The 23,092-nt window shown below is 41.6% G+C and overlaps 1 protein-coding gene across 1 annotated transcript in view; it reads left to right on the forward strand.

The window, feature by feature from the left end:
* The first annotated feature begins 2,521 nt into the window (after nucleotides 1-2,521).
* MAPK1 (mitogen-activated protein kinase 1) overlaps nucleotides 2,522-23,092 on the forward strand; it is a 34,357-nt gene continuing 13,786 nt past the window's right edge. The window contains exons 1-3 of the mRNA XM_086473922.1: nucleotides 2,522-2,664; nucleotides 19,758-19,940; nucleotides 21,625-21,814. Of these exons, the coding sequence (XP_086330048.1) occupies nucleotides 2,522-2,664; nucleotides 19,758-19,940; nucleotides 21,625-21,814 (516 nt within the window). The remainder of the gene's footprint in view (nucleotides 2,665-19,757; nucleotides 19,941-21,624; nucleotides 21,815-23,092) is intronic.

A 23,092-nucleotide genomic window follows, 5' to 3' on the forward strand; every position in this document is an offset into this window, starting at 1 on the left:
ATTAAATTTGCTATGACAGGTTGTGTTTAAGCTAGATTCCCTATAATAATTTGTTTTGCATTTGCTGATGACAGATTTATTTATGTATGTAATCAGACCTGTAAGCATAATTTCATTTTTAGAGTTAAGAGAACCTTTTAAATAATATTTACTTGGTTTCAGAAAATTTAAACATTTATTCACATTTACAGCTGTCTAAAATTTCTGAGAAAAATAATGCTGTGTTTCTAAAGCACGGAACAAAAAGCACTATATACAAGTAGCAATAAATACATCAGAAGCATTATCCCACTCAAATACACAAAACCCCAAGCCATATAGTTGAATGTCTGTTAAATACAGAGAGGAGTTTATTCGGTTATGTTGGTTCATCCATGATAGCTTTCACTCCACCAAACTAGGCTGGGGCTGCATCTGAAGCCCAGACCCTGCTGGGTCAGTCTGCTCAGAGAGTCCTCGGGCTGCTGTTTGGCTAACTGGCTACACCACTGAAACCAGTAACTTCCCTTTTGACTTCTGGTCAGACAGCATGCCCCATGCTTTGGGGGATGTTAGTAAGTTGTAATCAGGAGGTTGTACAGCATTTGGAAGCAGCTACGGAAAACTGCAATTGTTCAGTCCATGGCAAAGGAAGCTGGCTGGCAGCAGGTAGGAACAGAAGAAGGTGGGATGGCAGGCATGACCCTCTGGCAGTTGGGAGAAGGAAGACAAGAGTACGTTGGCAGGGACACCTTCAAGGCAAAGACAGATGTGAAGCAGCAGGACTGCCAGCAGAGATGTCAATAGTAAAAATGTCAATAGAAACAGAGCAGAGCTGAGAGAGAAACGTTGAAAGAAAGAAGAGGGCAAAGAACAACTGGTGAGAACCTGAGAGCAACTGGATTGTCATGCAACAGCTTCTGGCTGAGCACTGTTACACAGGAATGCAAAATTAGTAACTACTCACAGGAAGAAAGCTTGATAATCAAGGGGTAATTGGATGATTCCACACTGGGGTCTTCTGACAGACTGGGAGGGGTACAAACGTGGAGACACAGGCGTGCCAAGATGTATAAAGGCAAGTATTTGAACAAACTTTCAAAGGAACAGATGATACAGCACATTTCAAGCAGCTGTGGCGATAGTAGTTAAAGCAAGTAGCAGTAGAATTTCAGATCAGGGGTTACCACTTTTTTGCAACATCATTAGAGAATTGCAGAAAAAAAATTCAGAAGCAGAGTTAAGATCCTTGTGCATAAGTTCTGCAAACTTCTGGATCAAGCAAAAGCTATTTTAGGAAAACTGAGCCTTGCAGGAAAAGAGAAAAGCTGACACTGCTGCAAGCAGCAACCACGGGGTGATACAAACCATCGTGAACTGCATGTTCACCTCCCATTGAAAGCTTTGAGTTTATTTACGTGTATCTGGGGAACAACTAACAGGAAAATATAATTCTATGTTAAAATAATATGCTAAATAGAGGTTGCAAAACTATGCAGTAGAGTTTGGAAATGTCTGAAATAAACCTGCCCTTATTACAGTAATTCAGCTTTCGCATATAATAACCTAGTGCTGCATGACATCAGAAGGTTGTCGGAGGCCAAGAACAGCGCACAGCCCTTCTGGGTCTCAGACCAGCGCCTCCAACCCCAGAGAAGCCCTTTCCTTCCCTGCCGCTGACTCACTGCCGGCCGCCCCGCACCGAGCGCGGCTCAGCCCGCAGGCCGCACCTAACGTGTGCTGCGGCAGGCACCGGCAGCGACCAGCGGCAGGGCGCCCGGGCCTGCGGGCCACCAGGCCTCCAGCCCCGCTCTCAAGGCTTCCTGCGGGCTGACGCCCCGCGGCCTGAAGCTCGAGCCTCGCCCAGCACCACGCAGCCGCCCCGCTCCGCCCGATGCCAGCAGGCCGCACCAGCGGGGCCCGTCCTGCGGCCTCCGACCGCAGAGGCCGCAGCGGGCGGGCGGGCTGGCGGCGGAGGCCGGGCGGAGGGAGCGGGACACCGGGAGCGGGACACCGCGCCCCGCACCGCCCGGCCGGCCGCGCCGGCTCCATTTCCTGCCCCCGGCCCGCCGTCACCTGACGCCTCTAATGGCGCCGGGCGGCCGCGCGCCCGCAGAGCCGGCACGCCCACCACGTGACTCGCCCGCCGCGCCCCCTCCCCAGCGGCTGCGGTTACCGCAGTCCCCGGCCCCGCCCCTGACCCCGCCCCTCCCCGCCCCGCCCGGCCCCGCCCCGCCGCCGCTCCCTCCGCGCGAGCCCCCACCCCCTCCTCCCCTCCCCTCCCCCCCCCGGCCCGGGTCGGTGCGTGCGCGCGCGCGCGGCCGGCAGCGTCTCCTCACAGCGGCCGCGGCGGTGACGGCGCTGACGGGGCCTCGGAGCCGGCGGCAGCGGCCGGTGTTCCCGAGCGCGGCGGAGCGGCGCGGGGCGGGCGGCGCCTCTTTTCCTCCCTCCCGCATCCTTCTCCTCGTCCCCCTCCTTCCCCCGCCCCCCCCCCCCCCCCCCCCCGCCGCACGCAGTCACCGCGGTTCCCGGCACGGACAACATGGCGGCGGTGTCGGGGGCCGGGGCTGCGGGCGGCTCTGCCAACGCCGGGGGCCCGGAGATGGTGCGGGGCCAGGTGTTCGACGTGGGGCCCCGCTACACCAACCTCTCCTACATCGGCGAGGGGGCCTACGGCATGGTGTGGTGAGTGCCGGCTGCCGAGCCCGGCGGGGCAGCGCCCTTGCCCTGCACGGCTCCCTCTTTCCCTCCCCGCCGCCCTGCCTGGCCGCAGCCTCCCCGGGGCCCGGCCCCAGGCTCCGGCCCGCCCTTGCAGGGGGGAGAGGCCCGTGCCTTGCCCTTGGGGGAGGGGGACGCGGGGCTCAAGCATCTCTGCCTCGCTCTCCTCGGCTCTGCTTCTCCCTGCGTGTTCCCGGGGTTGTCCCTCCGGCATCACCCTTCCCCTCCTTCGCTGCCGCCTTCCCCCCCCCCCAATGCCTCCATCGATGGGATGGGTGCAGCTGAACGCCTCCTTTCCTTTCCTTTCACTCCTGCGTTTATTTTCTTGAATGTTTTTTGTTTCTGCCTCGAGTTGGTTGCTCGCTTTATTTTCTCCGTTTCTGTAGTGTGATTGCAGACGTTCAGAAAGGGGAAAAGGTGGTAAAATCCTGCTAGCGGCTCCGCGTTTCTCTTTGTGCCCGAGCGTAGGCTCACCTGGCTGCATGTCCCCGAGGTCACGGTTGATAAAGAAAAAAGTGAATCTGTGCACAGGAGTTGCTGCCGCTACCTGGCTTTTCTTAGGACGTGCTGTCTGTGCTGCATAGCCTGCCAGATTAGCGTCTAAGTTAGCGTGTGTACAGGTGAAAGTTCTCTTCAGCCGTTCTAGCTCTTGGTTATTTTGGGTCGTGAAGACTTGCATTAAGTCTCGCTGAACAGCGATCGTGTGTGCTTGCTTTGGTTAGTATCATCCTTAAAGAGCGAGGTGAATGAACTACAAAATACTGAAAATGTGAGCTAATCGGATTAAGAGTGGGAGATGGGTTTTTTTAGCAAGCTAAATGAGTTGGGATGATGCTGGATGATGGTGTATCTGGTGACTGGTTGCAAATCTGACATGACGAGTGACCTTAATTAGGATTTCATATTCTGTCTTCTATTAGTAAAACAGGTTAAAACCCCCCCAACTTCTGAAATAATTTCAGAGATGCAGAGGAAAAACTTTTTTTGTTATCGTTTTGTCAACTTTCTTCCAACAGTGCTTCTGTTTCTTCAGCATGTTTTTTGACCAGAGGTACCAAATGAGGTTTACAGGCTATGACTTCATGAAAGCTTTGTCAGCATTAATTTCTCTCTCTGATGCTTAATCTTTTGTAAACTAGTGCGTTTCTCAGCGAAGGCTCTTCACAGCCTTCAGCTGTATGTTATAGATTTTTATAGCTATAGGTTTTTGCATACAGTCATTGTGCTGGCCTGTTGAGATGAAGTCATCTTGTATTTCGGGGTGGAAGCTTTCATCTAGGCCTGAAGTTAGCTGGGAGACGAGCCTCTTACAAAGTTTTGAGTTGTGGCCTTGCTGCTTTGCTGTGGGAAGAGCCTTCAGAATGTAAATCAGAAATCCTGTTTACACGGTAAAAATATCCCTGTTGTTGTTTTAGCGTTAGAAATCACAGTGATATATCCAGTGCAGAACTTGTTAATGTAGCTTATGGTACAGGCTGTGTTTTCTTATGGTGTGCTTTATCATCTGAGCTGGGGCAAGTAAACCGGTGCAGATAATCTCGGTACTAACTGCACTGGTTTACACTTGCATTCTGGTTTAGGGAGGTACTTGGGAATAGTACTTCCAAGATATATGTGGTGCACAGTCCGGTTCATATCAACGGGGTGTTAAAAGTGTTTTTAACAGACAACGTATTAAAGCTAAAATATTTCACCACAGCTCCGGATTACAAGAAGCAGTACGATGGCAGTTGATGCCCTTTTTTGGCATCACTATGCCAGTGAGCAGATACAGGGGAAATGGGGCCACTTTCTGCCCCTCTAAATGGTATGTTAGTAAGTTCTATACTGAAACTGTTTTCCCTCCAAAACTATATCAGGTTCTCTTTTAAATAAAAACTTATTCTGATACATTGTGGTCTGCTATGAATGCTATACAAAACTGCTAATAAAAAATCCAAATTTCTGGTTCAGTTGAAATGTGCATTTGGCTCCTGTGTCTTCTACTCTAAAATTATTAATTAAATACTAAATTCATATGTTGTGCTCTTAATTATTGCTTTTCTGCCTTGGGTGTGAAGTGACAGGGAACAAAGTCTCAGTTTATATTGTGTATTTGATAAGAAAAGTGTTGGATGCACTTGTAGTTAAATGTCATAGCAACTGTAATGTATCGTAGTGCCTGACATACAAGCTACTATGATTAAATAAGATTACTTATCAATCAACAGACGTATAGGTTATGCAGTTTAATACTGTATGTTTCTTAATCTTGCATTGATTGCTAATGCAGTGAGGAGCTGCAGGAGCTTCTCCCTTGGGGGGTGGGGTAGAGGGCAAGCTATGAGTGTGCAGATGGAGATGTTTCCTGCAACTGCAAAATCCATTTAAATTTGTACACTTCAACGAAGGAAAGCAAAGCAGGCTCTGATGGTTTTGGTTTAGCCCCACAGCAAATGTGTACGACTTGGGAGATGCTAGTTATTTACGAGTGCGTTGTGCCATGAGGCTTGTTATACAGAAAACAAATGACTTAACTCTTAAAATCCTTCACTCTTTTCCTTGTTTTTCCTAATTCTTATGTTTCTGGATTATTGGATTAAGGAGTTGAAAACAATAAAATTATCTTAATTATATTAATAAAAGGGCAAATGAAGTATTCTTAGGATAGTGCTGTTACGGTCAGTCTTCCATTTTGATTTTGCAGCAGAGAGAGTAATGTTTGAGAAATATTGATCACAACATCAAATAACAGCACAGGAAATAGAGGAAGATGTTGACTGAATAGATTGTACGCGAATGTTCTCTCATCTGGATTTGAAAACCCTTAAAGGCATTTGACTGTTTTCTCTAGTGCAGTCATTTTTAACATAATCAGGTTTTGAGTAAAAATAAACTTAACGGAGCAGTATATTTACTGCTATGTTGTGGTTGCACTTTCTCAGCTTTATAAGCAGAAAAGGCACGTTATCAGGCAAACCCCCATCTTAATGTCTTCCAGTTGCACTCCGCCAAAAATGTTCATGCTTTGATACAGGCTTGCATCTTACTTGGAGACTTTGTTGCTGGGGGTGAAGCGGTTAATAAGTGGATATCCATGTCAGTGTCCCTTTTTAACCTGTTTTTTGTTTTCAGTATTTCTACATGTGAAACTAGGGGATGACCACAGTGCAAACAAAGTTTTAGCCAAAATCCTCAGTGCTTCCTAGGACTGCAGGACATGCTTTGAGCAATTATTTAGTCATACAGTCATGTTTGTTACTCTGAATTCATTTATCCAAATACATGCAAATGTTGTGTTTATTTTTTTTTCTTCCCCGTCTCTTTTGCTAAAGAGTTGTTTCGACGCGTTTTGGCATGAAGTTCTTTATGTGACTTTCCTTTTCTTTCTGTGATAGGGGATTATCAACCTCAGAGTCAGCTGGGACTGACTTTCAGACCAAGGCTGAAAGTTTCACAACTGCCTTTCAGACTCAATAAAGTGTGAAAGGTTTTTGAGGTAGTCTTCTCCTCTCCAAATGTGTGGTTTTGTTTTTTCCTTTTGGGGGAAAAAAAAATCAACCTATTAATAGGCCATGCTTTAAACATAATGAAACACAGTACAAACATGGTGTTGAGGTTTAAATTTCCAGTGTGAATTGTTTTTCATCCAGTTGGTCAGTGGTAATTTGGCAAGTATGAGAATTTCACAGTATAAAACAAGTAATCTTTTTGGAAAGAAATGGTGAATGGGAATGTGATAGGGATATTCTGGTTTTTGGAAGCCCTTTTTATCATTAGGCTTATGTGAATGTGAAATATTATCACTGCTGCAGATAACTGCATAGGTGCAAAATGAATGCAGTTGGAAGAAACCAATCTTGAAGCTCAGATCTTGCACTTCTTGGCCTGAGTTTGTGCCGTTACAGAGACATCTTTGTGTTACTGATGTGCTGTAGAAGTTAAGGTAGTCAATAGATGAATGTTAAAGTAATACTGCAAAGATTATTTAAAACATTTGGCAGTAGTTTTTTCAAAATTCTGCTCTCTTCTACTGTCTCATGGAACAGCACTGCTTTTAGAGGATGCATAACTTAAAATGAAATCTGAGAAGTATATTCATAAAGAGACTCGAAACAGGAAAAAAAAATCCAGAACAGAATGAGCTGCAATGATGTGCAAGGCATAGATATTTATATTAAAAGATTAAAAGAAAAAACTTGATGGGTTTGGTGGTTATGTAATATTTTCTTTTGAGAATGTCCAACATTACACAAAAAGGTAGCATTTGCAACCCTCTGTGAGGGTCAGACTGGTGATCTGGAGTGGACTGCTTAGTGGCAAGGGCCAGAAACAGCCTGTAGGTTGTTGGTTTGTTGTTTGTTTTGTTTTTTTCTGTTGACTATTGCATTGATCTGGAGAGAGTACCCTCTAATGATAGAGCAAGTGTAGAGATTCATGTCCCTGTTTATATGTGCTTTTAGGGAGCACAGGTTGCGTACAGGTAATTAACATGTTCTGGTCTGTGTGATAAGCAGACCAGGGGGCTGGCACAAGTTACCCAACCCTAACACGGCCTCTTAGTGCGAGGATCAGAGAATTAGGGAATGCAATTGGTGGCGAGTTATCAGCTTCTTCCCTCTGGGGAGAAGGCCGAGGTAGGCATTTCCCTACAGTCACTCAGACTTCTAGCACTTGCTTAGCCTGACGTGGAAACACAAAAGGAGCTTTTCCTGCTCTCCCCTGTGATGCGATGGTTGGCAAGCTGGGCAGCAGGCATCGCGGACGGGACAGCAGGTACTCGCTGTTCGAATCAGAGCTGTCTTTAAGATTGATGGAAGATGAGATGTATCAACTTTTCCTGTCTGCTCAAAGTAATGGATACTGGCTTAACTGTTGAAGAGTGCAGCTCAGGGACACTTGCATTTTATAAATAAATACACATTTTCTTAACATAGCACAGTCCAGCCCACAGAAACAGATAGAGATAACTTGTGTTATTTTTTTAAGCGTGATTTATTATGGAAGTAAGGCTCATATGTTCACAGTATCTGTATGCAGTTGCACCAGTCTGTCTCCTGTACCCCACGTATGATTCTTGAACCTGTTGCCTACCTTCCATCAAATTTGACAGATGGTAAAGAAGTCTTAAAGATAGAAAGTTTCTGCAAGTTTCTTAAAAATAGGTGTTTTGCTAAAGTGAAGAGATCCTTTATGCTGCTCCACTGAGGAAGAAACTGCATCAGGAGGTCACATATGAGAAGTCAGACTCCCCCAAAGAGACATAACAGATGCCCTAGTTTCACAGATGGATTTATTGGTACTCTTGAGACCAGAAATATGTATTTGTAGGACACAAGGCTCTGTTAGTTCAGTGAGCTCCTTGTTTAGGAGTGGGGATCTACAGCCCACAGAAGAGTTAATACTTACCAGCTGAGTAGGTGTGCAGCTCAACTTGAGCTGAAAACTAGTACTTCGCCAACATAGTAATTTTTTAATGCTTTTTATGTTGATGCTTTGTCATAGCTTTCAGCTGTGATCTAGAAATGAAACTAACAGATCAATTTGATATTTAATAAAAATATTTTATGACATCTTGCTGTGGAATATTTCACAGCATAATAGAGGTTGAAAGGGACTGTAGTCCAACCACCTACTCAAAGCAGGGCTGATGTCAAAAGTAGATCAGGTTGCTGAACTCATCCACTCAATATTTCCAAAATCTCCAGGGATGGAAATCCCACATCACTCCTGGGCAGCTTCTGGTTCTAGTGTTAAACCAATTGCCCAATGAAACTTTGGCCCTTAAAAATATGAGTTTCCCTTGCCACACCTTGCAACGATCCCCTCTTGTCCTTTGTACTTTTTACCTCTGAGAAGAGTCTGGGTCCGTTTTCTTTGTCATCCCCCTTTATGTAGGTTAAAAGAGCAATTAGATGCTTTCCACATCCCCCCCTTTTTTCCCCTCCCAGCCTATACAAACCCAGTTTCCTCATTTTTTTTTCTTTTATGTTACGTCCTTCAGCCCCCTGTGCATCCTAACAGTTTTCTGCTGGACTTGCTCCAGTACCAGGAGAGAGGAAAACTGGGTGCAGTATTCCAGATGTGGCCTCGCAACAGCAATCGCTTTCCTTGACCTGGTGCTATGCACTTAATAACACAGCCCGGTCCCTGGTTAGCCTTCATTGCTGTGAGCAGGTGCTAATAGTTGGATGTTGCTCTGGTAATCTAGAAAATACTTTACTTGCACTTAAAGTGAGGTATTTTAGGAACTTTTCAGATAATGCCTGAAAAAAAAAACCCCAAACCCTACAACCTTTTATTAAGTGATTTCAGTTGTATTTGATTTTGATTTCCAGATCACTCAAATGAAGCGTATGGAGCCATAAACATATTTTAGAATATAACATTTCTTTTACTGTGTTGTAAGGTAAATTAAATTAGTAGTTTATGAAATGCAGCAGTGTAGTTTGTTTCAGGTGATTTATCTATGTAAAAGCTAGAGTCTATTAATTGCTACGTCAGTTATTAAACACAGTTGTGTTGCTTGTGGATGAATCTCCTTTTCAGAAGGGAGCTTACTTTCCTTTGCTTTATTACAACTTTGGAGTATACAAAGCAGCTACTCTCAAACTCATCTTTTTTCAAGGTACATTAAAAGCCCAGTATGCATTACCTGGTTATCAGCTTTGACCGGGTAGATTAATAAGATCCAAGTAGTAATACATGCCATTAATTCAGATGGGGTTATGTGATGAGATGTTGGTAGATAGTTTGGCACGACGAGGTTGCTGGTGCTCCCTCGACGTGCAGCGGGTTGGTTTCTGTTTCAGAGAGCGTTCCTGTCTCCGCCCCTTTCCCTGGAGCTGGGAAGGGCTGCCCGAGGGTTGCTGGCGCTTCTCCAGGCCCGGCTGCCTCTGTGGTGGGTGACATCCTGATTTGCGTGTGTGTATGTATGGCTTGCAGAAAGGCTTTAATAGAAATACTGTTCTATTAGAATTGGGCAGAATCTTCGTGACAATCCAGCTTTTAGCAGAGTTGTGCATGTGTTTTTACTATCTATCTTGTTTAGCAGTACCTAAAATCACAACAACAAAAGTTCCGTTAAGGGACAGTCTCTTCTGTTGGAAGTTCTTTTGTATTTTAAGAGAATTTTCATAAAATACTGAACTGCTCTATGGTGATTAGAATGCAAATGGGAGTTTTTGTTACATGGTAGAAACTAATTTGTGTTGTGGGCATGTTTTAAGTACCAGCAACTTGCAATTAAGCTTACAGTTTATAATATGCAATTACTTCATTTTGAAGTTTTTCTTAAAATTAGCAGCTGTCACTGTAGTACCTTACTTCTGGCTTGTTTGGAGGGAAGGCATTTTGTTGCACCAAATATTGCTGATGTGTCTTGAGTAAAACTTGAAATCATTTAAGCACTGCAGATCAATACTCCCCAAACTGCTTCAGTCTGGACTTTACCAATTTTATTGGGATTTGGATGGTGCAAAGTACCCCAAATGACATTCAGGCTGACTTTTACATTGGATTTTTCTGAGTGTTTTGTAATTGTGAAATATTTTCCTTTTAGTTACAGTAGCCAACGTGTCTTAATGCGGGTACCCTGTCTGAACACCAAACTGTTAATATGTTGAGGGGCTAGGGTTTACTGCTGGCATGTCTTCTTAAAAAGGTGGAAAAATATGCCTAAAATGCCTTGTAAACAGATACTGATAACTTCTGATAGTGGTGAGGTGCACACTCGGTGCTGGTGGTTTGGCTTTTTTGTTTTGTTTTGCAAGTGGAACACTGAACTAACCATGGCAGAGTGTACAGCAGCAATGAGCTTGCTTTCTTCTAGTGCTTTGTGATAGTTCTCATTTGCACTGATGTTTCTACAGGTTTAGGAAAATCTCTGCTTCTAAGTATGCATGAATGATTTTGTTCAGTGATTTATTTCTTTATTTTCTGTTGGAGTGAAATGCTGTGAACTATCTCTTCTGAGGATTTGTATCAAGTGAAATCAATTAAATAAGCTAATTACTGATAAATACAGTAATTGTTTGGATCTTGTAATTTTTTCCTTTCTTTAAAGCTGATTTTAGGAGGAGTATTTGGGATCTAAGTCAAATTAGAACCTTATTAGACAAAAGAGTAAACCACATTGGGGGATTTGTTAATACCATTACCACTCTCAGCGCTCTGGTAGTGCTCTCCCTTCTCTCTAGGAAAGGGGAAGTGTTTCCAGCACACATTTATAGTGCCTGCTTTGCTGCTAGGCGGGACTTGGTGGTTGTTTTCTAGGCTCTGGAGTAACATTGAGTATGTAGCTGACCTGCCATCGCTGTCTTGGTGGCTTTTTGTTGCCTCTTGAGAAGCCATAAGCACAAGAGGAGGAAGTCAGCACTTCCCTGGCTCATGTGTGGAGCTGTAGCTCTCGTGACAGTCGGGCCTAGGCGCTTCAGCTGTGGTTTCCATGACTGACTTGTGCCGATCTTGGGCTGTGCTGCTTCGAAAGGGGCAGCCTTTCCTTCCGTGCCTCGGGTCATGTCATTCCTTCCTCTACTCTTGTGCTGGTGCTGGCACTGCTGTAGTTAGCTGTGTTGGAAAACTGACTTAGCTGAAAAGTTACTTCCTAAAAAATAAAATTTAAAGGTGGTAAGTTGATGTGACTGACGCAAAGCCCTGGGAGTGCTAGTGCTGACACAGGAAGAGAACAGGAATATGCAGGTAAAGACTTCTTCACTGTTCCTGTTTGTAAGCTGCTTTGACTTTGACCTGCTTCAGTTCTCTGAACTGGCACAAAGAAAGCCGCCACTCCAGCCAAGAAAGTGAGAAAGGGGCAGGGTTGTCAGGCACAAAAAGGAGAGTGAACCACAGCCCCTCCTTTTAATTCACTGAGCCTGTAGGTTGTCTCGAATGTTGTTGAGCTCTTACAGTTTTACCCTGATATTGATTCCCACAGGAACTGTCTTTAATTTTATATATAGAGAAGAAAGATGGTGATATTTAATATAATAATATCTTATCAAAAGCAACGGGTGCTTTTGGAATGAGAGGTTTGTTTTGAGACAGCCAAAGGACCTTTAAACATAAAAGTGAAGTTTGCCTAAATGTTAAATTTGGCATAGATGCTATCAAAGGAAATACTGGCAGCAGAGAACCTATAAACCTCTAAAATGGGGAGGATGAGTGGGAAGTCAAGAAATAGATGAAATACCAAGATTTAAGAGTTGTCTATTTTCTGAAAACCAACTTGAACTGGAGTGGCATAAAATAGAGTAGGCATATATGATGAAGTCACAGTGCTTCACAGCTAAAGGTATAGAAAGAAAAATATGTATTAGAAGAGATGGAGAGAAGTGAATTTTTTTTTTTTTCCGAACAACTAAGATTGATCAAAACACCACGAAGCTAAATAACATCTTTAGTCAAACAATACAGAACCTTGAGTGAATTAGCTAATTTTCTAATACAAATGTTAAGGTGTAGTTCTAGAGTTGCCACTTCTCGTAGTTCTGCTTAGTAGGTGCTAACAAAACAGAAATCATCTGGTTTGCCACACCCAGGATTATGAATTGACTGAGCTTCTGGCGAAAGTAATTTATTTAACAGACTCCATTTTGCACAACTAGCTATTTGTTTTCCAAATACTAGGAGTGATCTAAGGAATTAAACTGTTAAGTCATTATTATGTGCATAGTAAATAGTTTAAAATTGTAATTTGGAAGGTTCCACTTTCATCAGATTTGTCTTTCGTCTAATTCATCTTTCGTCTGAATTAATGAGATCCTGCTTTTCAAATTCTGAAAAATAAAATTTTACCTTTGTAACCTATTAGAATTCTTTGAGTAGATATATGAAAACAATTATCTTATAGGAGGTTACAAAAATGCCTTAAGAATTTGTGCCATGAAGGACAATAACCTGTAGCAGATCATGTACTGCAGAAAAGTAAAGCACTTATGAGTAATTATGCACTTTTATCATGGGAGGAAAGAGTTGTCATAATTGTACCAGAAACATTTAATATTAGAAAGACGACTGAAAAAGTAGGTGGTAAAGGTGAAGGTAGTGCAGTTACATTTTGACCCAGTAAGCTTAGAGGTTAACTAAAAGCATGATAGAGCAGTCTGCAGTGATTACTTGGGCACCTTACTATGGATTTGTGATAAAAGAAAGGACACTGATTTAGAAATTATATTTATTTTCCCCCTTGTTGCAAAAGAAAAAAAATCCATTTTATACCTAAACAAACTATTTTTGTTTGTGTATCTTCTATAATAAAACCAAAACAAAACCATAGCAGTGATGATTTGGTGATGAGCAACAGACAAAAAGGATTAGGAATATGGATAAACTCATTAGAAGTTTGTAAAGTATAACAGTTGCTTTGCAGAGGGGTCATGAGAAAAGGTTTAGAAACGGGAGTTGTATTTTCTTAGCCCCAAAGCAATAATCTATCCACTGATACTAGAATTCTGACAAATGAAAAACTGCTTTAAAAACCCAAAATGACTCCAAAACAAACCCAAGATTTTCAAATAGCATTCAATTAGGAATTTTCAGGTAGAGCTAGATTAATACTACTGCAAATTGGATCACATCTACTGCCTAGTTATTTTAATGTTCTCTTGTTGCTCAGTCTTCCTCTGCTGCCATTTTTGTAGCATGAGGTGCAAGAAAATGGGCAGAAATTGTCAGTGAGTTTCATTGTCTGCAGGCAGCTGTGTGTCACAGCAGTGCATGTTTCTTTCCTCAACAAAAACAGAAGATAAATCTGAGGTCATCCTGTAGCTTATAACTTGAGGTGGTTTTCTGACATACTCGACCAATGGTGGAGAATTCAGCAATCGGATGGATAATGAGAGAGGACTTCCATTTCTTAACTGCTCAAACTTTTGGCAATTCAGTATGTAATTCTTGTATCCAAGCTTACTCTGAAGTATCTTAATTTTGAATTCAAGTTTTTTGGCCTCTTCTTTCATTATAAGCTATTACTGCTTATGCATGTTTCCCAAAGAGAGAAGACAATCCATACAGCTGTCTTTCTGTGATTGATGGGGAGTGTCTGTAGCATACCAACAGGTAGTTCAAGAGTGCTGAGTTACAACTTACTTGACTTTTATCCCTCCAAGTAGGATGAAAAGGTGTGCGGTGCTCGTGTTTTTAAAGTTATTGTAAACTTTTTGTAGCTTGAAAAGCAACTAGAGCCTAAAGGCTGAGTTGTGTTTTGTTTTGTTTTTTAAGAATCTAGTATTTAGGTAGCTCTCCGTTTTCATGGATTAGTACATACTTTCCTACATGGTAGGACTTGGTCTGTAAAAGTGAATTGTTAATGGAGAAAAGTAGAAGGTTATTAAGATGCACTTGTTTCTATAGTTTATTCCTGAATTCACAGCTGAGTAGCCTGGGAAATGTGTTACTAAGATCCTCTTCTCGAGAAAGCTGATAAATCAAAAAGAAAACTCTAAGCAAGACATGGGTTGTCTTTTCCTAAACTGAGGCCTGTTAAAACAAGGCAAATAGATCTTGATATGAACAGGCACCTATTCCTTTTAAAACCAGGTGCTGATTCTGTAAGTTAATGCTAATAAAAAAGAGTCTAATGAATAATATACTTACTTGTCTCCAAAAATATTATGAATAAATGGAACAAAGTAACATTTCTAGTAAATGTAGGTGTTTACAGTTGGGGACAAAAAGTATATTCAACTGTACAGAAATGACACATTACTGGGTGTCCTCAGATGTGAAACTGTTTTTGACTACTTTTATCCCTTTTCCTGTCTTTTCTCTTTGGTAAAAGATAAATACACTGTAGCTGCTCCCTGTATTTTAATCATCTAGAATCAGAAACTAATTTTTCTGAAGAATCTGAAAGGGTTAATATCTGATTGTAAAAGAAATCCCCCAACAAACAGAAAAATAAAGCCCCCTCTACAAATCTGCACCCCTAACACCACCTTCCCCCACCCTAAAAAACTGTAGGAGCAGTCTGCTATTGTAATACTGCATTATTTTACTTATAGCAGTCTTAAAAATAATTTTAAGCTATTTGCATTGTAACGTGATAAATGTCAACATGTTGTAGAGATGTCCGTGATTTGAGCTAAATGTAGGCTGAATGAAAAGATTAAAGATCTTCATAGATCAGCTTGCTTGCTGGGAATTATTTCTGCCTTTCCTCTCCTGGTTGCAAGCAGAATTATTCAATATTTCAGCAATATTCTTATCCCTGGATATGCCCTTGGAATCTTGTTTCCACAGCAACAAAAGCTACTGATAAAACATCCCTTTTAAACTTCGAGTCAGTCTTTTATTTAGAGTTGTAATTAGGATGTTTGCCAGTAGCAATGTGTGTTTTTATGTGTATGTATGTGTATGCCGAGAGCAGCCTGTAAAACAGCCATAAGGTGAATAATCCTCGAAGTGTTGGAAGAATATCCCATGATGGGGTGAGCCTTCAGGCAGCGTGGCAGAGGAGCGTACTGAGGATGGGGGTGCCGACCGAGTAGGCAGTTGTTTTTCAATGGTTATATGAAGAAACAGCCCTCTGTGGGATGCAACCATTGCCAGGAGCTGGCTCCTTTCCTCCCGGCAGCTGCAGCATGCTCTCACTTGTTCCAGTTCTGCTCCGAAATGAAACCTGTGAAGAATAGAAATGGATGGAAGAACATGCAACAGCCATTGTGGGTAGAAGGAGCTAAGCTTTGGCACTTGTCCCGATCTGTCTGGTGAAAAGCTTTCCTTCCTGGAGAAGGAGGTAATGGGAGAGGGGCTCTGTGTCAGAGGTTCCTCTGAGCAGTCAGTGTGCTGGTCTCTGCAGGCTGTGCAGATACTGCGGTGCACGGTGACTTTCTGGTCGCTGCATTTGGAAGTGGCCCCACCCTGGACTTGTTTTTAAAAAGGAAGTTGCTACTGGAGCAGTAGAAGGATAAAATACTGGCTCTAAAAGTTGTGTGGTGCAACTCCTTGGGTTATAAATGCTCATTTGTTTATTTTGTACAGCTGTGCAAGATGTTTTACTTAGTCAAAACTTTGTTCTATATTTACAAGATACTTAATATTAGGATTTATAAACTGTACTGCTAGGGCTTGTATTGATTTTCGTATGGTGTCTTAGAAGTATCTAAATAATAGTGCTATTGCAGGTTGTTACAGCATAGTAACCACAGCTTGAAATAGGAATATTGCTGTGTATACTAGAGTTGGGCAGTTGCAAAATCTATATTTAAATTTGTCACATTACAGATAAATAGCACTCACAGTGGAATGGTTACATCAGCTTGTGAAGCTGCACATCATTGGGGTGGAAATAAATCCTTCTTTCTGAATATTTAAAGTGTCAGTAACTAGATTAATCATAATGTGCGTAACACACAGGCTGTTAAAGGGAAAGTTCTGCGTGCAGTGATTAGTACACGTGGTTAATGATTAGAAGCGAAAAGCTATAAATTAGCACTCTAAAAGTTGTTAGTATGTAAACTGTTATTCCCACTTTACAGATTTTTATCTTCTCTGGAAAAAGGTAGGTAACAGAAGGCTCTTGTCTTTACAAAGAGTCCCACTTAACTGCTGCAGTGAAAATGTAAACAGTTGTTGTGAGATTTAGTAGAAGCCGACAGTCTAGACAACTAGGTTAGACTGTGCACACTGGGACAGCGCTTCCAGAATGCAAATAATCTAAATTTAGGATGTGCTGGGTGGTGGATGGGAGGTGTATGTGGAGCTATTCCTTTTCGGACTGTAGGGGGAGCACAGGTGATTATTAGTTGTAAAATTAGATCTCTAATTCTAGCCAAGGCTAAGCAAGAGGAATCCTGTGTTAAGTGATAAGCTGTTATATTCACTGCAGTGAGTTAATACATTGGGGTTTGGATTTGCACTTTTTATGGTTGTTTCATTTGCGAACACGATGGACAGACACCGTGTGTGAGCAGCATATTTCTTCAGCAGAGTTCTGGAGGGTAGCGGGTAAATTTGGTGTTGATGGCAGGTGGCGGTTGGATGGAGATTGTGAGGAGCAGAGAAAGCTTTGGGAAATGGTTCAGTCTGACCTACAAAAGACCCAGTTGTGTTAGTTTACGGTGTTTCCTAAGTAGTGCAATAGGTACTGCTATATGGTTTCATAGGCCCAACAGGTGTCTGATTGTAGCGTATGTGCATGAGAGAACACACGACTCTTCAGTTCTCCTGAAGTTCAGTCTAATATGCAGCTTTTACAGTTTTCTATAGCTGGTGTCAAATTGAAGAAAGCACTGTTTTGTGAAGGGTCACAGAGTTTACTCAAAGCCGTATTTGCTTTGAGGGCTGTGACTCTGTGAATGCGGAATGGTGTTAACTGTGTAATACAGATTCTCTGTGTAGCTGTGTTATGCATGATATTTAAAACATTATGCTCAAGGGTACCTAACTACTTGTTTGATAAACTTCTTGCTCATAGGAATTAAGATAATCTTTCATACGTTTAATCGAGTTACAGAAAAGCTCATATTTCACAAAGTGCAGCAACAGAAATAAATCCGGTGTCCCTTTTAATGTTTCAACGAGGTAGTATTTCGGTTTTGCTCTCCTTAGCTGAGGCTTTGCAGCGGTAACAGCAATGCATGCCTAGCTACATTAGTGTGGTGAGATCTTCTGGTACAAACAGAAAAATGACTGTAAGAATGTACGCTGGAGAGGAAACTGATTGCATCTTTACTGCAAGTAGTCAGGTTTTTTCTGCACTGAATCATGTGGTTTATAGTTGGAACGAAATTTTGGGCAAAATTGCCCATCCTTTTTTAAATAACAGCATAAACCTTCTGCTAAGAAAATGCTTCAAGAACTGTAAGTGTAACAGCTACAAGAGCGGAAATATTGGTATATTTGATCGATGGATTCAAGTTCATTGAATCTGTACAATGAAAGATGCATATTTTTCATCAGTAACCAACCTTTGCTTGAGAAGCAGTAACTTAGAGATTTATCAAATATTGTGAGAGATTAGGAGCTTTTATCTAAGCACCATCAACTGGCAAGTTAGCATTTTTCCCTTTTCTGCTCTGCATAGCTGCTGCTGTCCAGTACTTTGAAAGGAAGTAAGATTCTGCATTGTGGGAGAAAAAAAAAAATGCTTAATTCAGTACAAAGGAGGAGGTAGGAGGCTTCTTTGCCTACGATAAAATGGCCCATAGGATTCCTTCATTTCTTTGCCAAATGCAGGTTGTTCATGCTTCAGAATTATTTCTAGTTTTGTTTTCTGCTAGTGACTTACCTTACTGGTATATTTTAAACACTGCAGGTGATGAACTAAGAAAATTATCGTAGACGAAGTGCTCTTGAAGGCTATGCCAAGTTCCACTTATGGCACTTTGTTGTTATCTATTTTGGGACTTAGGAACTGCTAATGTGTTATCTATACATATGTAATAGCAACAGTTGCAACGAATACTTGCTTAGCATGTGGAATTTCAAAGCACCGTGTGGAGCATTTGAGTTCAGTGTTTCTAGAGGCAAACAAATGGTGTGGTCTGTCTGTGGTTATAGACCGGAGGTACAGATGCAGACAGGTCAAAGTGATGCTGTGGAAAAATCATGCAAAAAGGATGTCACTCCATATGCATGAGCTGCATGAAGATCTTACTGGTGGCACAAATTCTATGTAATTTAATAATGAAAGTGAGAAATGTTAAACACTTCTGCATACAGTGGTAGCAGCACTGTCTCAAAACCACCTTGTTGCACCATAAATCTGCCTAGTGGTAGAACAATCTTGACGTGGCCAGGCATTTGAATTCCTTTTAGGTCTCCTTTTCTAATTGGATTTTCCTGTTTCATTCTACTTTACTTGATCACCACGTACCTGGGCATCTCAGCAGAATAAGGCAAATTAAGAGAGTTGCAAAGAATGTTCTGGGACTCCATTACAGAAAATTGATGGAATGTAATGGCTTTACATTAGCCAATTGGCTGATATGTTTGTTTTTTGCATGAGATAGTTGAGACTAACAGAAATGTTTAAATGTAGGCTTGATTATTTTTTAATTTCCAAACAATGCAGTAGTGAGCAAAAAAGTTCTAAAAGGAACAAGAATCATACACACATGTAAATTCTAATTAATTACGTTACCATATACTTTTAATGCAAAGAGAAATTATTATAATGAGATGCTTTGTTCTTCGTATAAGCAAGACCACAGAAAACACTGTAAAATTTGTAAGGAATCGTAACATTTTTACTAAATAATAACCTGAGTCCAAATTTTATAAAATTATGTATGTCTTACTGGGCCTTTTTATTAGTCTCAGGCTGTGAGATTATTCATAAACGCACAGGCACTTTGAACAGAAATACCAAGACTGCTTTATTGGCATAGCTAGGAATGCTGCTCTGAGCTTCTGAAATGACAGTACTGTCAATGTAGCAGCCAGCGTGTTCACTAACATGGGTCACAGTCACCATATTACCTCAATGTACTGCTGCTTGCTTTCACTTCGTGTGTGTAGTTGGGTGCATTCTTTCTCTTCTTGAACTCTGTTATCTTTGGAATTGAACTTGGAGAGGTGGTGTCACAAATTCTCCATCCTGTTTGTTCTTCCACATCTGTTCTTCGTGGAGGTGCCAACAGTGTAGCTTGGAGGAGGAGTAAAAGGTTGTGACAATTGGGATTACTTGCAGGAGTTAGACATAGGATGTGGAATTCTCCTGCTTGAAAGAAGATTTCTGAAGGCTTTTCTGCGCCCCAAAGTGAATGGGTTAGCTCAAGATGAACTTTTTCTCTAAAACTTCTTCTTGATTACAGCATATAGAAAAAGACTCAAACTTGTTTGTTCCATAGGCTGATAAAGAGGATAAATGCTTCTTTCTTTACAGGTACCTGAGAATCAGCAGACTTGTCAGTTGGGACAGCTAAGTGACTTGTAGGTACCCAAATAGGGTGCTGGTAGAACAACAATATTTTGTTCGTCACACTAAAAGATACGTGCTTCTGTCGCCTCTCTTCATTTCATAAAAATAAATTTAAAACAAGTGCACTGCCCCTGTATTCAGTTGAATTTGCATTCTTGCTTTCTGAATTGAATGAATTTAATATTCCTTATAACTAATGTTACTGATTCTCTTCTAGTTCTGCCTATGATAATGTCAACAAAGTTCGAGTTGCTATAAAGAAAATCAGTCCTTTTGAGCATCAGACATACTGCCAGAGAACTCTGAGAGAGATTAAGATCCTACTGCGCTTCAGGCATGAGAACATTATTGGAATAAATGATATTATCAGAGCTCCGACTATTGAACAAATGAAAGATGTGTATCCTTTAAAAGTTTTACTAGTTAGCGATGATTGCCACCGTTTCTGTTCTGATTATTTCTTCTTTTTCATCCTCTTCCTTACTAAATTTGAATAAAAGTTGGCTTCTATTATTGTAAATAGAACAGGAAGTTCATAGTGTTTGATCGGTTTGTGGATACATAGTTTGATATGCAGGTGAACTCTTGTTTTGTTTGTTCTTTTCTGGGAAAAGAAAAATTACGTTAATTTCTATCTTCCGAGGCAGAGAACTCAACATTGTAGAGATGATTTAGTTTAGTCACTTACTCCTAAAAGTGTATTTGCTCATTGAGGAGAAAATAAAGTGGCCAGACTCTGCTATAATTGTCTAAACTTTTTCTGAAGAATCAAATGAATACATCGGGGGGGATGGGGGACACACACAACACGGGACATGACACCAAATTAAATAAAGCTGAACACGACTCCCAGTTTTGCAGTGCTTCCTGCATATGTGAGAAGTCTGAAACTGCATATGGGCAGGTCAACATGCTTGATTAATATATGCAAATCTGGCTTTTTTTGTTATACTAATTGTTCTTTCATGGGAAACTTGGCTTTATGACTTCATGTGGGTATCTAATGTATGATGTAATCTTCGCTGGGAGACTATCTGAGATACAAGGCCTAGTTTAGAGTCAGCCAGCTTAACTTCCCCAGGTCCATGTGCATTGGCTCCGGTTGGTTTTGCGGGTGTTTGCAGATGTCTGCCGAATAAAAGACCTAAGTGCATGCAGGCAGAAACTGAATTGAACCTAGGTTAGATGGTTTTGCTTCATAAATTATCGATATATTATTTGAGTTGAGTGGTCTTATGTGGGGTTCTGAGGTTGCATTTCTGTGGCTGTTTTGACTAACTTAAGTGTGTGCTGCCTGTAAAAAGATGTCCCAGTTGTGTGATCCAATCTGAATACCCAGAAGAGAGGATGGGAACGCCCAACTGAAATGGCAATAGTAGTGTGTTTTTACAAAATCCTGTTTCGGAGAAAAGTGATCATGGAACTACACCCCAAGGGTTTTGCAGCCAAATTGAATTAAGGAAGAAGAAAATTTTACTTAACTCATTCCTGCCAAAGCAGAAAAAGAATCCCTTTTCTTTATTTTCATTCCAATCTTAGGAAAAAAAGTCGTATTAGGATTTAATTTTGGAAAGCAAAGGACTGTTTGTTCAATGTAGCATAATAAATATACAGTAAAGGAGAACAACAGCTGAATCTTTGAAGTGGAGACGTAGCAGAGAAGACTGATCAGAAATTATCAGATCTTCTACCTTCATGCCTTTACACAATTGGAAGAAAGTGTCTCAGAAGTTTATTACTCATTAAACTAAAACCCAGTCTATTTCTTGGCAAGCAGGATAGGAATCTGATCACATTAAAATTCCAATAAAAATCAGGCTCTAATATAGAAATAGAGGTTTATGATGATTAATTTGAGAGGACCACATGCTGGTGCCTCTCAGTTCTGTAAAGGGTTTCATCTCATATCAGGATTGATTTGATCCAAAACTTGTGAAGCAGGAAGCAACTACATAGTTTCATAATTGTCATGAAACAGACAAATAAGAGAGAAAAATTGTTATAGAAGTTTCATCGGATACTGTATGTTGATATCTAACATGACCCCACATTTGTTTTGCTGCCTTACATCTGATGCCTTGCAGATACATTGTGCAAGATCTTATGGAGACAGATCTTTACAAGCTCTTAAAGACTCAACACCTCAGCAACGACCACATTTGTTATTTCCTTTACCAGATTCTGAGAGGGTTAAAATATATCCATTCAGCCAATGTGCTTCATCGTGACCTCAAACCTTCGAATTTGCTGCTTAACACCACTTGTGATCTCAAGGTTAGTTGAAATTTCTTACAAATTTTGCTCCCATGGTCTTCATAAACTACCTGTTATAACCATGAATGTGGTTTTGTTCCTGGGGATTGATGTGATTTTTACCCTGGAAAGATTGCCAAGACATTATTTGGTTTGAAAAAATAATTGTTAAGGTTGGAGTGACTAAGAACTCGCTGTTTTGCTATTTTAATGAGTGCATCACTGTTTCCATCTGGAGGCTGATTTTGAAACAGCCTCTTTGAATTGCAGAATCTTGGAATGGTTTGGGTTGGAAGGGACCTTAAAGACCATCTAGTCCAACCCCCTGCCATGGGCAGGGACACCTTCCACCAGACCAGGTTGCTCCCAGCCCCATCCAACCTGGCCTTGAGCACTGCCAGGGAGTGGGCAGCCACAGCTTCTCTGGGCAACCTGTGCCAGTGCCTCACCACCCTTGCAGTGAAGAACTTCTTCCTAATGTCTGATCTAAATCTCCCCTCTTTCAGTTTGAAACCATTACCCCTCATCCTATCCCTGCCCTCCTTGATCAAGGGTCCCTCCCCACCTTTCCCATAAGCCCCCTTTAAGTACTGGAAAGCCGCTATAAGGTCTCCCCAGAGCCTTCTCTTCTCCAGGCTGAACAACCCCAACTCTCCGCCTGTCCTCACGGGGTAGGTGCTCCAGCCCCCGATCATCTTTGTGGCCTCCTCTGGACTCGCTCCAACAGGTCCATACCCTAAGAAGGGCCCCATGTTTGGGGCCCCAGAGCTGAATGCAATACTCAAAGCTAGTAAAAGTGAAAGCTAGGTGAAAATACTCACCTGAAGCAGAATTGTGTTTACCCAGAAAGTAAACTCAAAACTATGTCTATTTCAAGTCTTGTTTTCTCTGTTTAAACTGTTAATTGTTCATTGTTGGAAAAGGACTTAATATTAGTGGGCAACTAAAATGGCACGTGAAATTCGGTGCTGATTAAATGCACAGCAATTACTTGGAGAGAGAACATTCCTAATTTACATTTCCAGTGATGGGCTCTGTGCTAGTTAATACTACAGAAGGATGATCTTAGAGCTCTTATGATTCTTGGAAAATGTCAGCTCAGTGCTTAGTGGCATTCAGTAAAGCAAAACAGGTGTGAAAAATTAGAACAGAAATAGAGAATAAAACAGAAAATATGCCATTCTATAACTTTCTGTTGGTTTTGAGTCTTCAGTTCTGTGTGATCATAGTTCTCACACTTCTCCCTATGATATCCTGTTAAAATGAGGAGACCAGGACTTCAAAGTACTTCTCTTCATA

The sequence above is a fragment of the Leptosomus discolor genome, chromosome 16, assembly GCF_034619465.1.
Source record: "Leptosomus discolor isolate bLepDis1 chromosome 16, bLepDis1.hap2, whole genome shotgun sequence".
NCBI classification, from domain to species: Eukaryota; Metazoa; Chordata; class Aves; order Leptosomiformes; family Leptosomidae; genus Leptosomus; species Leptosomus discolor.